This window comes from Limulus polyphemus, unplaced genomic scaffold (genome assembly GCF_000517525.1).
Source record: "Limulus polyphemus unplaced genomic scaffold, Limulus_polyphemus-2.1.2 Scaffold1346, whole genome shotgun sequence".
Lineage (NCBI taxonomy): Eukaryota > Metazoa > Arthropoda > Merostomata > Xiphosura > Limulidae > Limulus > Limulus polyphemus.
The window spans coordinates 32,487-53,930 of NW_013666956.1; the positions used below are offsets into that span (position 1 = coordinate 32,487).

Sequence of the window (21,444 nt, forward strand, 5' to 3'; positions counted from 1 at the left end):
AAAAAAGCAAAATGGGGGGGGGGGATAATTACTTTCAATATGATAATGAAAATTTCTGTACAACTTATGAAACAAAAATTTCATATTCACCTTGTTTTATTTAAAGGTTACAGCCTGTGGGGTTGGCGAGATTGTCTTTTATATAATAGTAATAGCATTTTTAATGTAATAAATGAACAAACTTCCTAAGCTCCCTCTTAAAGAACTATTTAAGTACCTGATGCTTTTCACACATTAAAGCCTGAATTAAAATAAAATTTCAGAATTTTTCAAAATATTTATATCAAATGCCTTGTTACCATGAGTGATACATAATTAATTAAACATTGTACTCAAAGTTTAAGTAAACTAAATAAACACAGACTAAGCAATTTTTTTTATTAAAAAAACAAAATTTTTCACCCAGTTTTAATAGGCATACTATTAAAACGACTTGTTTGAGACCAACACAAATGTGCTACCTCGTAGAATTATAATTTAAACCAATCTTGAATTAGAAAAAGTTTGTTTGTTTTTTTGCCTGGTAGAAACGTTGTACAATTTGGGTTGGTACAACTGTACTCTCTTCATTTTGGTAGCTAAATAATAGAACAATCCACAATTTCAGAGCCAATACAATAAATATTTCCCCAAGAACAGTTTATACTTTCCCCCTACTTATCAATAACTTGTGATTGAAGCATACTACCTACAAATACAAATTAACCCAGTCAGTATCACAGCTGATTTAATATACCAGCTTAAATAGGGTTATGCAATGTCATAAAAAAAACTTCTAAAGATTAGAATGCACTGATTTATTAGTTAAGTATTCCATTGAGAATACTGCAAAAATGCACATTAATGATGATCATTTTCCGATTTTATTTTCACTTGTTTTTTGCAAAATAAAGAATTTTAAAACTTTTCCTGAAACCCAAAGCAATGAACACAAATATAATATTATATATATGGACCAAAGTGTGAATTTTATGATAAATCAAAACATTACAATAATTTTACTTCTTGAGAAGAAAACAGGACCAAGTTGTGAAAAATGTTATCACAAGACTTAAATGGACATTGTGCAGAAATTAAAGAAAAGTGATCACGTGTAACATTAGTTAATTTATATATATACACACACACACACACTGAACTACAGTAATGAATATTCTATAATCAAGACTGAAATAGTAGTACCTGTCACTACTGCATACTACATTTTATATTAACTAAGTCTTAGAATTCAATTGCATTTTGTGCTAAATTACATTACACAAGTAATTTAGTTTTGTTGATTGAAATGTTAATGTGCATGAGTAACAATTCAAGAGTTTATTACCAAAGAATGCTCAATATTGAATACTAACCACATGTGATGATTTTTCACTGTATTTCTCCACAGAGGGTCTCTTTTCAGTTTGATAAAGGGCATAAAGCATTATTAATATTAACTTCTGATCAGAGAAAGCTTCCTACTTAGATCAAGTCTAAAAATCAACCCAGTAATGCTTACTTACAAAGATTAGAATGCAATCAGTTAGGTGCCCTTATTGTTAACGATATTTTCAGATGTTTTATGCTCAATTACAATGTCACTTCACGTTACTCTGTAGTTTGTAGTGTTTTAGGGATCTGTAGAATATGAATTTATTATCATAATTATAGTGTTTCTTTGCTTTAAAGCTTAGTTTATAATTAACCTGATAGTTGTTGAATTAATGTTGGCTAATGACAAAAAAAAACTAGTATGGTTAACTCAAATTAAAAATAATGTTTGGAAAGTTTATATCAAGTAATTTCAGATGTATTGAAAAATATTTGGTTTGATAACCTAATAATGTATTTTTTGGTTCTTGTTTATAGACAAAAATTGTTCAGCCTAAATTAGTTCCCATAAATGCAAAAAAGTTAATACAGTTATAACATCATCACAGAAAATATGAGGGGCTTGTAGCAGGTGTTAAAAATAGATTCACCTACTCAGCTAAGTGCCCACACTAGTGTCTGATAATTTAATGTAACATTTAAAAGTCAAAAAACTTGGATAAATATTGGCATTGGGAAATAATTAGTATATTTTTCTCAAAGGCCACAGTGGAACCTACAATACATAATTCACCTTCACCACTTCTTAACTTGTGATTAAAATCGTAAATAAGGATCTGAAATAGAAATATTTGGTAAAAAAAATACCTGAACCAACATACTTGAACATGAAGAATTACAGTAATAAAAGTGATGATAATTATTGGAAAGTAAACATTTCGTCTATTTTTTCCTTAAGCCCGATTTCCTTTATTTAACGTATGATGTTTTACCAAATCCTATTCTTCCCAAGTAGCTTGTAAGGGATAAAACACAGATACTGTACAATATCAACCCTCTCTATGAAAGCCTGTGCATTGTCATAGAATGTGCCAAGTCTTAACCATTTTTCATCTTAGGAGCTAATGAAATGGGTAACTTCTCATAAAGCTAAAGTCCACTTTATAATTGAAAGTATGTAGAAGTTTCCATTGTTCAGTCTCACACACACAGATATTCACTGAGTTTGCGGAAAATGGTGACACTCTATAGTTTGGTGTGCACACTTTGTTGATTAAATTATACAACTTGAAGCACTCTGGAAATGAGACCTTTGTATCTCATTCTCTGAAGAATGGTTTTCTTTATATATCCCCAGATAAAAGGTGAATCACTGCTTCTTCTTGGTGTTCCATTTTCTATATCATAAAAGAAAGATTACAATGAAAACGTATCATTGGTCACAGCAGCTTGAACAATGTGTACAAAATGTAAACACTAACATTTATGATACAGTACTGTTAGTAACAAGTGCCTTTTAATATGATTAATACCCATTATTCATACCTCATCAAGGTCCTCCTCAAATGTAGAAAACCCTAAGTTGATGTACGTCTTCAGTTCTGATTCAGTTTTGTCATTTATAGAAGAACTAGGGTAACAAACTGCCTGGAGTTGGCCCTCCTCTTCCAGCTCCGACTGGAGTTGAGCTAACTGTTTATTGACAAGTTCCGATTGTTTTGTTTGCTGCAAAACTTCCAAGTCTTTCTTCAGCACGTCTTCCATATTTCTGATTGGAAGCTGGTACAAGAACACTGTGTCTGGACCCATGTCAATGCCTTCCATCCAAGGTGGGTTACCACGCACTGGACGAAGGAGTTTCTTTGACTCCTCCTTGGTGTCCACTTCCATTTCCTATAACAAAGGTAGTGCACGTACTGTTATTAAGAAGTCTCAAGAAATATAATGATTCACATCATGCTATACACAGTATCATACTACATGCTTCCAAGATCTTACATTAGCAACAGTTCGTAATACAAACGTTAAGAGACAAGTAGCTCTATAACTAGATGTAAATAATAACGTTTTCCTAAATAGTATGCCTTTACAAGTATTTATATCAGCACAAAGAGCTTGAGTTTTGTTCTCCTAAGATATAACTTTATTTATAATTAAAATTGTTTATTTAACTTTCTGTTATTTTCTATTTATCATTAAGTAATCACAACAGCTTTCTTATTTCACTAAAAAACACGGGTGTTAGTCCTAGCCATCAAGGAACAAAAGGGTGTGGAGAAAGAGTCATGAGGTGCATTTAAAAAATGGTTAATAATATGCTTGTTTTAATAAGTTGATGATAATTTCTAATTTCCAAATAAGCTCCTCCTAAATATCATTTACTTCCTTCGTAATTCTGAAAGAATCCCTAGATCATATACTGCAACTACCAAAAATATATTCACCTCAGCTTTCTCTGAAGGTGATCTACTGGAGTAACCATCTGATTTTAAAAGGGAGGATGTTATGGAAAATGAGACAGTGTCCTCTTGGAGGTCTTTTTCTGATGATTCATCAGAATTTTTCTCATCTTTGTCATTCTTACTGGACAAGCCCACTCTCATCAGTTTAGGTTGAACCAGTTCAGTGTCAGACTCCACTGAAGAAGACTTTCCTCTCCGTGTTACTGGTAAGTGTGCTTTTGACCTCAATACCCCTCTCTTGGTGCCATCTTCTGAAGATGTCACCTATGACAGACAAACTCGGTAAGGTACTGACAATTATTTAAGCATATTATAGATGACTTTCTATGAAACTACATTTCCATTACATATATCATGTACTGTAAAATATTACTGAAACTTCTTCACTATATATATATTGATAGCAGGACCAAAATCCAAACTCAGACAAGGCTCCATTTTTATCACATTTAATAACATATTAATTTTAAAGGTACACATGTTGTTCTTTTATTTTCCTCTTTAAATTGGAGAACATATTATGCATGGCTAAATATTTAATAAGATGAGGTAAATATGTAGCTTGTATCGAAAATTGTTCCAAAAAAGGTTTAAAAACTAGTGATCTGGTCAGATGATATCTGATTTAATTGTGGTCATACAAGGCTGGTCTTCAGAAGCACATGTTTAAAGGAGCTCTTTATAACAGATAGGAATATGACTGTATAATATCAAACTTGAGTAGTTCAGAGCTATGTATTACTGTTTGAGTTATCATACAAGACTGAAGTTGAATTCTAGAGAATATTCAATTTACAACATCCTTTCATTATTCAAAATGATTTTTTTTTGAAGACTATGATACATCTAGGGTGAACACTGAAATAATTTTTTTGTCTCATTTTGTAACAATGTTAACTTAAACTAGAGATTGCATGCTCTCCATCACTTCCCATATAGCAAGCATTTACTCATTTTACAAGACTGGAGAAACTCCTAAATTAAATTATATATTTTTATTCTTTAAAATAATTAACATTCAACGAAAGGACAGCATAACTGCATGATACCTTGCCAATTAAAATCATAGAGATGATTACAAAGATAAAAGTCTGAAATGACCATACAGTGCAATACACAAAATATACTAAAAAAAGTTTTGTTTTTATATTAGACGAGCCTATTTAATGAAAAATACCTGTTCCAGTGATGCAGAAATATTACTAACACACGTTTTGAGCATTGAAAATAATAATGAGTTGGTATTCATGAAATAAGATCTCAAAGTAACGAGGATATAATGTACAGGTTGTTACTCAAGAGATTTACTAAAACACTTCAGTCAAGATTTCTTGTGAAGTAATAGGTCATCGGTGACTTCTTATACACTGTTGAGGTAAAGATAATACAACTACTCAAACCTTCATGTGTGCTCTATATGGTTGATCTATCAACCATGTTTTAGCAGGAAACTTAGACTTAGAAAACTACAGAATGACAGTAACTAAAGCACAATCAATGTTTGCATCTTTAGCATCAAACATTTCGATATATTGATAAACAGATAGGAACACTCGTAGTACTAATTTTTTTTATTTGTCTTCTAAACTGTTTTGAAAGAAACAAAACAATTTTGACCTAATTTTTTTCCATACCAAATTTACAAATCCTGGGTTTTTAGTCTTAGCTTGCATGTACTAAAAATTATGTTTGTGTTGCTACTTACTTACCTGAAACAAGAAGAACATGCACTTGGTACTTTTTTAAGAAGATGCGGTTCAGTTTCTTTCTATAATTGGGTTTGTTGAGAATGCAATGTTACTTACAGTTACTCAGGCTTTTTGAATGTCACAGACTAACCAATAACTCTCCAAGATAAGTAGCTAGCAGTCAGAAGCAGCCTAGTGCTGTTCAACAGATAAATCAACTAAAGAAACCGAATTCACGATTTTTCTGTAAAACAGAATACATTTTTCACCACTAGGGGAAAGTGTAAAACAAAACTTATAAAAGCAAAAGTCAATTCTGTCATACACATAATGTAAAATCATGTGAAATATTAAGTTTTTCTTTTTAATGATAACATTTGTCCTAACCTTGGAGTGTTTGTTTATAGAGACAAAACATGGTTTAATTATCTGCAAACTTTAATATTTTACTTTAATAAACAACAAATGAAATTAAAGGATGAAACGTGTTCTATTTGTATCTTCATAACTTTGTAAGAAAGACTAACATCCACAACAGAACCAATAGTCAAAGTTTATACACTCTTAAAGTAATTTCACTCAAAGATACAATTGAAAATTTTTATCAAAAGAACCTGTTGATTTGGTATTTTTGTTCTTTGTAAACTTCTGAGCACAACTTCTATTAACTGGATTGTAATAACTCAGTCACCAATATTAACCCATTGACGGCGAGTGTGCTGTATACGATGTATGGCTTGCAAAAATTCCACACGTGTTTAGAGCAGCTACAGTCAATGGGTTAACAGACACGAAAAAAAAGGGCTACCTTTTTAATTGTTATGTTCTTATACATCATTGGTCACTTAATTCAAATTCCTGCCTATTGTCAGGTTGAATAGATTTTTACCATGATCATAGCAGGGACTAGACTACACAGTGCCAGAAGATATCTTGTTTGGTTATAGCCCATTCATTACGGAGTATGGTAAGCAGTCAGTTTATAGATTTCATCAGGATATGTTTGTGTTTAATATCAATAATGGATTGAGGTACAGTGATGGTACTGACAAAAACAAAAAGATGATGGGGAAAAAAAATTGTCAGGCTATTTGAACCAATTCTGGAAAATATGAGGAAAGTGGATTGTTGTGTCATCATTCCGGAAAATACCTTGTCCATTAAGATGGACATGGTGAGCAAAAAATGTTTAGGTACACTCTCAATGTTATTCAGATTCCTACAGGAATTAACAGGCCTAAACACAGATATAAGAACATTTCCCACACCATTACACTAATTCCAGTAAGTTGAACTATTAGAAGTACAGAAGCAGGGTCAAGTGCCTCATGCGACTTTTTCTGCATTTTCACTCTATCATCAGAACCGAAAAGGATGAAACATGACTCTGTGTCTCATTGTCCACAGTTTCCACATTAAAAAATTGCTAAAGTCATGATTTTTGGATCAGTTGTGTAAATATAGATTATATGGTATACAAGCTGAATTAATTTTTAAATCAAATAGTATATGGTTTCTTTATTTATGTAGAGTGTTTCTACACACAATTAATAATGAGTATAAAGGTACATCTTTCTAAAAACAAAAGATATAATGTACCTGAACATCTGGAAAAAGAATGGTACAAAAGTGTTATTACAAGGAAATAGGTTCCAGTATAAAGACTGAATTAAAAGCTAAATTCTAAAGTTTACCAGAATTAATGTAGATTCAAGAATATTGAATCAGAGCCATAACTAATGAATCGAATCCCCAATCCCAATTCACGATCAAATCAAATCTCGAAGCTTCACAGGGTTCTATATGATAAGGATCTTTTTTTACTCGTACGTTTATAGGGCCTTTCTTCTACAAAATATACCTTTTTTTTAAATATTTCATCAAATTTTCAAATTTTTCCTGTTCCTTGAAATACAAAATAAGTGGTTACAAAAGGGTAAGAGAAATATTTACTAGTTTTGCAATTATATCATCTTACAATTATATAAGTTATTATCATCGAAATTGGTGTTTATTGTACTGTTTTTTATAGTAATTTGTTATAATAATTTAAACATAGATTTTGAGGTTTTATCTCAAATAAAACCAGAAACCTTTAATTTAGGTTTAAGAGATATCAGCAATTCATGTGTTGGATTTTTAACTTTTTCTTGAATAATAAGTATAGGATTAGAATTTCTTATAACATTTAAAAAAAAACATTTCGCTGAACCCGTAACTGTTTTAATTGTTCTTTTTCAGTCTATAATGTTTGGAATTAAAATTACTTCATCTTTCCAATGCATCATTATACCATAAAATTACTTTTCAAGAAAGGATAAATATTTTCAATTAACAAATGATAAAGGAAAACAATTTACAATAATTCGCTCCTCCCCACATTTTTCCTTTCAATTGTTCAACCTATGCAAGTTTTGCACTATTTGATGATTACTGCTGACAATCACTGAACAGAAAAATGCAAAGAAATTTTTAGTTGAAGATATGGAGCTGTTTAGTCCAGGTCACATTAGCAGAAATCCCTAAACATTCAAGCTTTAAATTTGTTTTCAGAATTTTTTTCTCTCTTTTAAACTCACTAAATGTCTAAGAAAAAGAAAGAGTTGGATTACTAACAACTTCAACTCCATCAAAAACCACGATTCCAAATTATATAGAATTATAATACAGGTATATTAAAGCACAAATAATTTCACATTCAGTTTAAAATTTATCTTAAGAACCACAGTTTTTTTGTTCTTAAGATTTAATCTCAGTAGAAGTAGAGATTAGCTTGGTTTGTTTTACAGGTAAAAAATGCTGCAGTTTTACACGTCTTATTTAGAAACCAAAGTACTAAGTTAAGTCAGTTTATACTTGCTTCATTGTGTTGTTACCAGAAAGAAGAGAAAAAGACTGAAATGTTAGCAAAATCTATGTAACTGCATCTATATAATTTGTGTTTATTGTAATTTAACTTACATCAACTAGTCAATTATGTAAAATTATTTTAACTTAAAATCTTTTTTAAGTAGCAAAATTCAGCTTACCACCTTCTCCTCAGACTGTTATTACGTTCCACTAACATTCTACTTTTGTATTATGTAGTCTATAGTACGAGAACTTGTTCTGGATTAAAAACGCCAAAAGTTTCTTAATAAAAAGATTGTGATATTAGAATATGCATTGTATTGCAAAAAAAAAGGTGCTTAATCTTTAAAGGATAGAGAAGGAATGGTTGATGAGGTTAAATAAGAAAATGTGCTGATCGAGATACATAGTGTTGTTTTAATACTTTCACGGAACTTGTTTCATTATGTCCTTTTGAGAATACGGTAATTAAAAATAAAAATTTGTTTAGTGAATGCTACATATTGCACTAAACTCAAGATTTAGTAAGCATAATAGCCATACATAATCACATGTTTAGACTTCTTAGTTTCGTTTCTGTGCTGCACAAGTTGTGCATAATAACAAATTATTTCTTAACCTACTACAACAGAATTGGTTCTTAAATAACCACAGCCCTATTGGAGCTCCTGACTGATAACTACTTATAAGGGCAATCAGTAACTAGCATAATTCTAAGTATGCTTCATGTGACCTTAACAAGTTATCAGCTTACTTTAGTTTGTGTTTTGTGTGGATCAGTTAACCCTTACTCTGTGTTTATCTGAGATGACCAATTATATATAGTCTGTGGGGATGAAGACTTATTATCACAAGCATCAGGGTCAGCAGAAAACAGATTTTTTACCTTTTGAACTTCACAAGGTGACTCTGAACAAACCTTGGTAAATCCGCTGTTGGATAAATGGGCAGATGCATCCTGAAAGAGCATCATCATTTTATTTTTTAACATTAATCATATTTTTCCTAACTTTACATTTAAATCAACAATATAGTTGGCAATTATAGAGCAAAATTTTGTGATAACCCTATAAATTTTTCTCATAAAAGAATTGCATGGAACTTATTGTATTCACAAATGTGTGTCTAAATTCCTTACAAATTCACTATGGTAACGAAGAATGTAGTTTTGTTAAAGAAGCAAATCAGGTTCTTGCAACACCAACTTCAAACTTGAATTACGTAATTTAGAATTTAAATCTTCTATACTTCAGAAGTTGGATGAACAAATTCAACTAAGTGTTTCATAAAGTATCAGTCTGGCTGTATTTCTGTCAAGGTTTGGACATGGTCCACCCAGAAGTTTGGAATCCAATACTTCTTAAACACACACACAAAACCTGGTAAATAAAAAGAGCAACTAACCTGCAGTTCCTGGGAGACCCTGGTCTTTTCAGTAGTTTGTGTTTCATCCAGGTTTGTCGTGTTCATGCTGAATGGAACTGTTGGATTAAACATTTGTTGTTCAAAAGATCCTGGATAATTTTCTCCATTATAGGCTGCAGACTGACCACAACTGGTGACACCAACACTAGGCATAGCTCCACAAGGTGGCCATAAATGAGAGCCTGGCTGAGGAATGACTGTGGGCATCGATGGGTAGAATGGCATGGCTCCAACGCACATAACACCTTGAATATCCACAACAATCCATATAAGAATATTGAAGGGAAATTGTTAAGTCTCATTAGTGTGGATAAATTTAAAAAATAAAATTGGAAAGATGCATAAGTTAAATATAAAGTTAACCCTCCGACTACCATTGAGTTCTGATCCAAGCAAGACCACCTACATAGATCAGAACTTAAGACACATCGCAAACATTTATGGCCAACATGATTTTGCAAGCTCATTTTGATGAAATGCTATATCTGTTAGAGAGTACCCTAATGATTAAAATATACCCAAGTTAGTAAAAGAAAGTGATCCAGTGTAAAAACTATGAGTGCATAGTTTTTGCACTGGATCAAAAACTATGAGTGCATAACAGGTTAATACCACTTAGTAGTTTCTTAACATACATAATGCTCGTTCTGAAACAATTCAATTTTACAATTACATAATTCAAAGTCTATCTACATTTTTTAAACTAATTCTTTAGAAAAGGCCTAAAGGTATAGAAAATAAAATTTTATTTCTTGATTAAGAAGAAAAAATAGTCTTATTGAAATCATGTACATGTAAACCTTCCAGATCAGCACCACCACACAGATGTCAAAGTAAGTTTGATAAAAAAATTCATTAAAAGTTTGAACTGATCCCATTAATAACCTTTATTATTTTTTAAATGTGTTAACTATTTAACACAAAGACCTTTGTATTCTGCGATTGTTTTTTATCAATACAAAATTCTATATTCGGAACTATTTTAAAACTTGTATCTAATCCCATTATACATTACTGTAAAGAACCAATCTTGATTTATACAACAAGGTGATGCACAGGAGAACAGGCTGTGAAAATACAATGTAATAACAGGAAAATATTTCACAAACATTTGTTTCCCAGTTTTACCATGCTTTCTGCCACTATTCCTTCAGGCTAAAACTAGTATGCATCTTAATGCATTGTTTGCAATCAACTTTAGTTTTGCTTTAAGTTCTATTAGTGTATTATTTAAGATTAACCATTAAAATATGTCTATTTAGAAAAGGTTTCAGCTTCTTTCGAGGGAAACTGTTTGTAGATTCTTCATGTTACCCCAGGTTAGAGTGAAAGTGTGGTAACATGATGCCAAAACCAAAGTGTGCAAATGTGGTATTCAGGTTCACTGATGCCTGAAAGAAAAGTCAAAGTTTCCACAAAAATGTAGGTTTAGGACTATTAAGCAAAGATTAATTTGATCATGAACAGTAAAGAAAACCAAATGAATTTAGTAACATAAATTTTTTTATTGACTCCATAATATTATACTACCAAACTGGCTGGGCTTCTTATCCTATATGGCTATATTATCTGGCTTTTGGGGTCAACCTCACAATGTTAGGCTATCAAACTGACTGGACTTCTTATCCTGTATACAGGTCCACTGACGGGGGTGCGGGGCAACTGCAACGGGGCCCGGGAGAATGAAACCTTATAGCCTAAAGATGCTTTGCGGGCTTTACGGCATAACCGATTAAATGAAAAATAGTTTTGGCTTTTCTTTGTACATAGATGCTTGACACATTAAGAATGATTGAAATAATAATTTGAGTAATAATTAATATGTATTTGTTACTTTATAGATTTAATAGATGTTTGTTGTTACTTTATTAACGTTTTTACGCTTATACTGTGAGGTAAAAACAGCTCCTGCTATGATTTTGTCTTGTTTATGAGCACGTTGCTGTCCTAATTTAGGATCTTCTTTTTAATAAATTCTTGAAAATATTAATAAAAAAAGAGAGAGAGAGAAAGGGGGGCCCGGCGAGGATGTTTGCCCCGGGGCCCGTGCTGGCTCTCGACATTCCTGCCTGTATAGCTATATCATATAGCTAAACCCGTATAACTGTATCATCTGGCTATTGAGGTTGACCCCACAATGATATTCTACCAAACTGACTCGGCTTCTTATCCTGTTTGGTTATATCATCTGGCTAAACCTATATGACTATATCATCTGGGGTCAAAGGCAGGAACACAAGAAATAAACGAGAACTATAAAAATATGCCATGTATATATTCAGGTAAAGCCTTAGTAAAGTAATCAAGGAAATGTTTATTTGTAGCTAAGTACAAAGTTACACAATGGGCTATCTATGCTGTGCCAACTACAGGTATCAAAACCAAGTTTTCAACGTTATAAGTCTACAGACTTACCATTGTGCCACTGGGGGGGGCATCCAAGAAATGTAATGGAACCAATGTTTTTTTATGTTACATCAAAGGTATTAGTCATTTAATCTTTTGAATGTCTATTGGTCTAAAGGCATTCTTTTGTGTGGAATTCCTTTTATTTTGCTCTTGTGAGAATTTTGAATTGTCTTTACTTATTCTATAGGTCTGTTTAGGATAACTGTTAATGGTGAAAAATCACACTGATTTAAAATTTTCTCTTGTATGTGAATTTGTTCACACTTAGGTAAATATCAATTAGGACACTTATACAAAACATGCAAAGTGTTGAACACAGATATCCAATCTTTTTCACTGCCACTTGTAGTCATGGTTATTAGTTTACCGGACTGCCTAAGTCTAGTTATTAATTAGTAACTAATCAACAATTTATCTTGGGTGATTATATAGGCTATTAACCATGACAACGATTGATATCCAGTTGTTACTACCTTACCATAATTACTTTCACCGTTACATTTGTAAACATCTCACCGTATGACTGGTTTGTTTTCAGGTATATGGTAAAAAAATAAAGACATGTTTTTAATATTTTGTTATTTATTTCAAAATGGTAAGCTTCGAGAAGTTTAAAAGGAGATACCTTTTCTTCACTGTGGTAGAAAATGACTAGAAGAAATGTTGTAATCTTCATTAAGGTTTGTAGTTACTTCTTAATTCAGCTTGTTCGACAAGCTCAATACAAAACGTGGACATTATTTTAAAGTTTAAAAGGAGATACCTTTTCTTCACTGTGGTAGAAAATGACTAGAAGAAATGTTGTAATCTTCATTAAGGTTTGTAGTTACTTCTTAATTCAGCTTGTTCGACAAGCTCAATACAAAACGTGGACATTATTTTTTTTTATCAAAGAAGTAGAAATCATCAAACATTTTTTAACTAAGAATGCTTTTTAATAGATATCATGAGCAACATTATTTATAACTATTTAAACAACTAAACGGAAGTGTTACTAAACCTGTTTACCATATACAAGTACATCAGCAACTTTAATGAATTACATCAGTAATTATATATATAATTTTTGTATACATGTAGTGAACTCAATAAAAAATACCTGGCATAAAGAATGGCCCAGGGGTCCCTCCAGTATTATTGGTTTGTGGCATAAATGTATAAGGAGGATAACCAAAGTTTGGTATTGTCGTTGTGAATCCTGAGTTTGTGAAGGATGTTGTACCACAGGTGACGTTGGCTGATGTATTAATGGGAGCTGTGGGAGTCATTACTGGAAAACTTGGAAGTGAAAATGGTGGAGGCACATTAAAGGCCATATAAAGCATTCCTGGAGGCTGCATGGGATCAGCTTTCTGTTCTGTCTGAGTTGGTGTGACTGTAGTAGAAGTACTAGTTGTCGGTGTGTAGTTACGAGTTGGTTTGTGCTTGTATGAACCAACGGCATGCTCCTTTGTTTGAGCTCTTTTGTGCCTAAGAGCGTCTTTCTCCTTAAGAGTCGAATTAGATATACCTGAAATCTTTCCTTTCCAAGGTTTGAAAAACTTTTGAGTCATACGATTGTGTTGAGACAGAGCCTCCTCAGTAAGGGAATGCACAGTAGGGTGAATGTTGTTTCCTTTCGCACTTCCATCACTGCTACTGCCATTACCAGTGTCCATTTTCTGGACTCCATTTCTTAATGGAAATGACCCATTCCCAGAATCTCCTTTAGAAGATGACTTTCTTTTAGTAGAGCTACCTGAAACCCCAACCTCGAACCTAGCAGCTGAGCCTGGTGAGTCAGAAGAAAACTGTCTCTCTTTATCTTCAGAAGATCCTGAAAAAATATGATTCATACAAAATTTTTAAAAGCACTGTCTGAAAAACAACAAGAAAAAAAAAACATTCTCTGGGAAAATTCAATAATATGTTTATGATACAAGTTAAAAACTAATTTTTTTTGTTTCAAGCAGTAAAATGCCTATCATAGTAAAATAAATGTTTGTACGGTTGGAATAGCAAATATCTTTTATTTTAATATTTTGTTGCTTTGTTTCTCTGTAGTTAAACACAAATACACAATGGGTCATCTATGCTCTATCCACCACAGATATCAAAACCCGGTTTCTAGCAGTATAAGTTCGCAGACATACCGTTCTGCAACTGGGGGGGGGCCTATTTCGTTGAAAAGTATTAAGCCTGCAGCTAACGGTTTTTACGGTTTTTGAGCAAAATTAAAAATAATAATAACAGACTCGTAAAGTTTTCCACATTTTATAAAGTTTATACAAAATTTTATAACTGATTGTAATTGATAAGTGTATGATATCTGATGGATATGAAAAATGATAAAATTAAATTCACTACTAAAGTATAGCACTCAGTTTATGGTTTTGATTTGAGTTGAGAAATATTCTTACCACTACACTTCCCAATTTCTTCATCAGTACTTGTATTTGGTCGTTCTTCACTCTTGCTCTCCCCTGACCCATCAGATGAATATGTCTTTGGCTGACTGGCAAAAAACCTAAAAACAAAATGTCAAAGTTATTACAAAACAAAAACAATAACAACTTCTTATTGTTCTGTCAAGCCAGGTGTAACCTAGTGTTTATCATGCCAGACTGTGAATCCAAGAGTTTACATCTCAATACTGCAAAATTACACTTTCACACTTTGGAACTGTGGGTATGTTATAAAAGTGGCAGTCAAATTCCACTATTCAGTTACAATAGCCAAACAGCTGATTGTGGATGCTTTGACCAGTTGCCATCCCTCTAGGCTATCAGTTCAAAATTAAAGACAGACAGTGGAGATAGTTCTTGTGTTGTTTTGCACATGTATCAGAAACAAACACATTTTTGTCACATTGCTAGTATTCCACTAAACCATTTCAATAAAAGTTGCCATTCTTGCTACCTCAGACATAACGATTAACACATTACTTCCTTCAGCTAAGAGCATGTACATGCCCTTTAATTTTGATCTTCCATCCCACTTGATTTTTAAAACTGAATGCCCTCCTCCCATATGGTTACGTTGTTTTTTTTAATACCGATAAAGTCTAGTTTAGTTTTGAGTTTTACTTGCAGTATTTAAATTTTTAAAGAATTTAATTGCTTCTTAAGTCCCACTTTTTGAAGTTTTGAATTTTTACAAGGTTTGTATAATTTATTTATTTTTAGATTTGAAATTTTCACAAAATACACCTACCTTTCGATGTTCTCCTGGTACCGCATTTCCTGTACAGAAGAGGGTGTGGCAGTGGAAGGATCAGAATCATGAGTCTCTTGGTGTGGTGAAATTTCTCCCATGACTACGGAAGCTTGATCCTGAAAGAAAAGAATTTATCTTAGTATAATCAGCTACATGGCTGTATACTCTAACTAACGTTAGTAAATAACAACTAACCATATATCAAAATTAAACATAGTGTTGAAAGAAATTTGTTCCAAAATATTGTATATCTTATACAGGTATTAATTCTTCTTAAAAAATAAACTTTTGCATAAACACGGACCCTAACACTTTCCTTCCTAAAAGACTTATAGCAATTATTGTGTAATTTCTTCTGGGATTTAATAGTAAAATTCTGAAGGTAAGTGTTCTTTGCATAATACATAGCAAATATTATACACTAATAACTTCAAAACTGATGTTACCATGGAAAATGTTGGTAACAGAAATAATTGTAAACTCTTTAAAACCAAATGGGAAACATTTCTAACTTTCATTTAAAATAACTAAACTGAGATTAATGAAAGTTAATGCATTTTTTTTTCAGTTCATCACTGTTTTCAGATTTATAAAAATTATGTATAACACTTCTGAATGGTAGGTAGGCTTTGTAAAAGATCAACCATAAAATTAATAAATACTATGATTACATTTTAAACTTAGGTAAGCATTTTGAAAAAGTATTTTTAAATTTCATTCGCATATACAATAATAAACCTTAAGACAACCTTCTTCTCAAATTATTTTTTTCCTTAGATTTTTTAAAAACACTTTTGATTATATTTGATCAGATTTTTCACCTTAAAGAAAAATTACTATTATCATCAAATTAAACTTTTTTAAAAGGCAAGATGCCACACCCAGTCACCCCCAAGTGAGAGAATTATGTAGAACCATGAATATGTGTTTGTTAATCCCACATAAAATGATAAAATACTTATGTAAAGATTAAATTAAATAAAGTTCTGACAATTTCCTCATAAACAACAAAGTACTTTACTATCAAGGTGAAATCTTGAAGTTTGCAGTTAGGGAGATAAAAGAAATCATGCCATTATAAAAAAAAGTTTCAATTACATAAAACCCTTTTGTCAGTATTTTTATTTAATTAAAAGCTTCAAAAGAATTGTAAGCAAGTAACTAATGGTTAGAAATTTGACAGTCTTGGTACATTTGGGACCCTAAAGATTTGATATCAAGCTAAAGTCAATGATTTGGTTGTGCAAAGACAATAATAGAGAGATTTAATGGTAATAATTATTTAAAGTCAATTTTGATTAGCAAACCAGGCTTCAAGTAACTCAGAACTGATTAAAGAAACAAAAAGGTGAGTAAACTTAATGTGATAGAATTAATTTAAATTCTGCAAAACTGAGGAGTTAAATTTAACAACAGTGAAGATTTAAGTTAAACATCAGTGAATAGTAACAAGAGTTAAACTACAAACAAGGTTAAAATTTATTGGAGTTGACAAGAAAGTAAATGGATAGATCAAGAAGTGAAAGTCTATCTAAACTGGATGAGTATAAGTTTGATGTAAAGAGAAAGAGGAGATCTTAAAGAGAGGATTAAAATTATCTAATATCTAAACATAAAGTGCAGCAAAAAGTAAGTAAAACAGGAGAAGAAGAAGAAGCAATAGAAGGAGAAGATAAGAACATCCTATGGATTAAACTGGACAAGATCCTTTTTGAAGAAAATAAGGTCAAGCTATGGGTTAAACTGGACCAAATTCTTTTTTGAGGTAAGACAGAATAATGAGGAAAATGTTGAAATTTGAATACTGCAAGCAACAAAGCAGAAAAAAAGAGAATAAAAAAGAAACAATTTCAAGAAGAGATTGGAAACTTAAAGATTTAGATGGTGGCCTGCCAGAAGAAGGTTAATGAGATAGGAAATGAAGCAGAAGACAGAATCTAGTATATAAAAAAAGGAGTAAAAGAAGATGGAAAAGAATTATGGATTGAAGCTGAAAGTTATTCAAGAGATGAAGAATATTTTTGGCTTTAAGTCTAAAGGAATCATAAGAGCACATAATATAAGAGTACAGGAAGGAAGATGGCACCCTTGTTAAGTGTGAGAATGAGCAAAAAAAAGAAAGAAAGGATTCTAAAGAACAGAAAGAAGTTGAAAAGGATTTGATATTTTTATTGAAAATGACTACTCAGTGATAACTCGGCAAATAAAAAAAATGTTAGAAATTGTAAAAGTTTGAATGGAGTAAAAAGGATATGGTAGTTATTACAAGGAAAAGGCCTCTAAAAAAATGGTATAACAATGTTTTGATACAAAATATAATAATGGACAGATAAACAGAGTGGTCATTGCAAAGTAAAGATAATTATTTACAGATACTGATGTGGGACAGTTTTCAAAAGATAATAATCAGGATTTTTCAACTAATTTTGAAAAGAATGGTGTTGTAACTTGGCTGGAAACATGGATTGATAAGAAAATGAAAAACAGTACTATGAATAAATTGGATAGTAGTTTTGAACTGAAAGGGAAGTAGCCAATTTGAGATGGTAAAAAAGGTAGAGCTAAAGGAAGTTGAACTGTAGGAGTAATAAAAGATAATGGGTGTAGAATTAACTTTGAAGAATAAAAGTATGAAATAGTGGCTTATTATGAAAGAGCAGTGAAGTATGGAGCTTTAATGACAGTGCATAACAGTAAATATGAGTAAGGTATTTATTTAGGTAATATTGAGTGGAATTGAGAATAATAAAAAGACTAAAAAGAGTGAGTAGAGTGATGGAAGTATTGGAAGCAGATGGAAGCTCAAGAATAAATAACTTGACAGGAAGACAAGTAGATCGAAAGATAATTGAGAAGTTGGCCAATATGGTGCAAAAAAAAAAAATGGTAAAGAACTTTCAAGATAACAGAAGTAGAGAAATTGACATATTGTGTCTAGAACCTAAATATCAAAGATGATATTAGACCAGCTGAATGCTTACAAGAGAGAGAGAGAGTGAGAGAAAGATGAAAAAAGATTAAAACATGGACAAGAATGATGTGTGGAAGTATTCACTGCAGGAAAAATAAATAGTTGAAAATAGAAGAAATAAAATATGAAAGTTGTGGATAACAGCAGGAATTAACTAAGCATGTGTGTGTATAGAATGTGTAAGTGAAGATGACAGTGGATGTATTGATAAAGTAACCTGTAAATACTTAAGTGCCTCTTAGAAATATGAATAATATTATAATGGTTGAGTAAGTATATGATTGTATTTACTGCATCTGGCCCACTACGAGGAATTAGTCTTTTTAAATTATGCTTTTGCTTCATACAATGTGGTCTGCAAGTATATTTAAAAACTGTTATCTGGCCTGGGCCCTGGAAGAAGTTGTACATGCATGATTTATTGTAATAGTAATCTCCTTTCAAATAGGAATTCCTTCTCTAGGAAAACAATTATTATTATTGTGTATTGGAGTTTTTAAAAACAGACATTTCACTCTATATATATATATATCTATATCTATATAAACATATTAAAAAAATAGAGCGTGAACAAATCTAAGAAAATGCTGACTGTATTAACGGCACGTTAGTTTCTTGTACAATTAACATTATTCAAAACTTTAAATATAGAATTTCTAAAACAAAAAATAATACCCCCTTTTTTGTTGAGAAAACCAGCTGTCCATTTGAAGCTGAACCATACGAGTATAATATCTGAATCAATCGTCAAAAAGATACCAATAGAAACTTATCTCTAAAGAACACAATATGAGAAATATTCCAATCCTGGGTTCAATCTCAAATCATTCTTCTAACAAATTTAAAGTTTAATAATAATGAGGTGAAAAAATGATAGGACCTTCACAGAAACAAATAGTACATTCAAACTGGACTTCTGGACTTTAAAAAATATTCTAAAACAGTCAACCTGTGATAGTCCTAAAAAAAATAGCAACTTAGGTAAAAGTCAGTTCTGGACTCAGTCTTGACTATTGGCGAAATTCCAACAGGTCTTTTGAGACAATGAACATAAACTATATTTCTATAACTACTGTGTAAAACAATAACTAACTGATCAAACAGACACTGTCCAACTTTTTAACAACCTACTTGACCCTGATAATTATACAACTCTTTTGGGCTCAGTAGAAACTGTAATAATTGTTACAATTCATTCCTTCAAAATTTCAGGAGTTCAACTATGATCTCGGCCAACATTAAAAAAATCTGATCTATACTGAAGGACAAGCTTTCTAAAGATCCCAATTATTTTTTTCACGAGTATCAAGAATAGAGAAAAGGACCACATGCATGTTTATTAACAAGTAATTTACGGTCAAATTCTTCACAATGAATACAGTGTTATTCCCAGGTATATCAATTTTAAACTTCACTGTCAAAATAACAAGCTTCACCAGTGTTTTCATAAAAATAACCATCCCAGTGGAGCTTTAGGAATTGAGTCAACCTACGGCATATGCTGTAGTAATGTCCTGGCATTCCGCACGTCCTCGTTGATACTTTGGTTGGCTAGGTATCTGTGCGTGGAGAGTGTGAGGTTCTGTGGCAAAAAATAGTATTATGATCAAAATAATGTTCAACTCGTACTTACAGAACAACTGCATCCTTCCTTCTGGCAATGCTCTTCTGCTGAAACAAGTTAAAGAAAACAAGGCCAAGAAAATACACTAAAAAAAATATCTTTTTGACATGTACAAATCACTTGTAGATGTAAACAAAAAATCATAAGCATGCTAACAGTTTTATATATATAAGCTATGTATACCATTGTTATTCATTCTATTAACCTAACCCTGCTCATTCCACAAAAACTACCTAATCTTCTTAGAAAAAATGTAATATATTTCAAAAAAACCGAGAAGTGCTTTAAACTTATTACATCTATGCATCCTAAATAATTATCAGGCACTACTTTTTTTTAGAATATCAGTTTAGACATGATTTTTAAGAAATAGAATTAAGCTTGGGTCATTGACCATTTAAACTTTCTCTCGATAAATAAAAATTTACATCTAATCAAAATTAACCCTACTATAACCATCTCGATACATAGATAGTTTTATTTGATTAAATGAGGGAAGGATTAAGAATAAAACCAGGCAACTTTTTTGCTATAAACTGATCCCAAAATATACAGGGGGTTGAGTACATTATATTGAAATGCTTTTGGAGCTCAATGCCAGATTTAGGGGTGGGCAATGGAGCAGTTGCATCATGGCCTTGCGAGTAAGGGGGCCCTGGCCAATCCAGAGCCATACTTTTGGGGAGCCTCTGTTCAAAACAAGTTAATATCCTCTCATTCAGTGTAATTTTTTGTTCATTATTTTGCAACACAAAGTAAGTGGTACCTCTTCCACCTTCACAATTTGAACTCATTAAGTAGATTTGGTTATTACGGGACCCCTTAGTTCAAATATCATTTTTCAGATTACCATAGGTTCTTTTAAGTGTTACTTCCATCTAACCAAGTTATACCACTAAGCGTAATTCACAGGAGCACATGAACCACCGTCTGTTGAAGTTCATTTAAACATTAGTAAATTGATGTTGATTCTTCCATAAAATTCAGATATTCTTTCAAGGTTTTAAAGGTATCATTTTAATTTTTCACAGCACAAGCACCGGTAGCGATGATGACTGATGGGTTTTGCACCAAACCATTTGATTGGAACACGTCTTCTTTTAGACCGATTTTCTTTCTAATTAAGGTTTTGCGATGAGATGTAATGTTCGTTCGATTGTTTGTATGTGCCTTTTTGTGAAATAGATAAATATACATTATGTTTTTTAGTCTTTTCATTAACAATAAAGTGCAAAATGATTAAAATAAATCAAAGTATATTTTGGGCTGCGGATGACTATAGTGAACCTATCTGCACAAAATTAATATCATATGTTTTGAACGCTTAAATGCTCTGACTTAGGATTAAATAATTTAAGTTCATGTGATCAGCTATGAACCCTGCAGAATAAAAAATAGGTTTTGAGATGGGAGAGGGAAGGGGGGGGGGGCGTCGTACGAAAAAAATTAGACAACCACGGTTACCAAGTAACGTTAAATTACTAACCGGTTACGGAGGTTACACCGTAC

General features: G+C 31.9%; 1 protein-coding gene across 1 annotated transcript in view; it reads right to left on the reverse strand.

Annotated features, from left to right (window-relative positions):
* Positions 1-1,302: 1,302 nt before the first annotated feature.
* The window catches only part of LOC106463198 (period circadian protein-like), a 48,452-nt gene continuing 28,310 nt past the window's right edge, over positions 1,303-21,444 (reverse strand). Inside the window, exons 15-23 of the mRNA XM_022390643.1 lie at positions 19,805-19,893; positions 15,338-15,456; positions 14,545-14,651; positions 13,245-13,961; positions 9,716-9,981; positions 9,198-9,269; positions 3,756-4,037; positions 2,857-3,204; positions 1,303-2,708 (exon numbers count right to left, since the gene is read on the reverse strand). Coding sequence (XP_022246351.1) covers positions 2,655-2,708; positions 2,857-3,204; positions 3,756-4,037; positions 9,198-9,269; positions 9,716-9,981; positions 13,245-13,961; positions 14,545-14,651; positions 15,338-15,456; positions 19,805-19,893 — 2,054 coding nt within the window. The 3' untranslated portion in view covers positions 1,303-2,654. The remainder of the gene's footprint in view (positions 2,709-2,856; positions 3,205-3,755; positions 4,038-9,197; positions 9,270-9,715; positions 9,982-13,244; positions 13,962-14,544; positions 14,652-15,337; positions 15,457-19,804; positions 19,894-21,444) is intronic.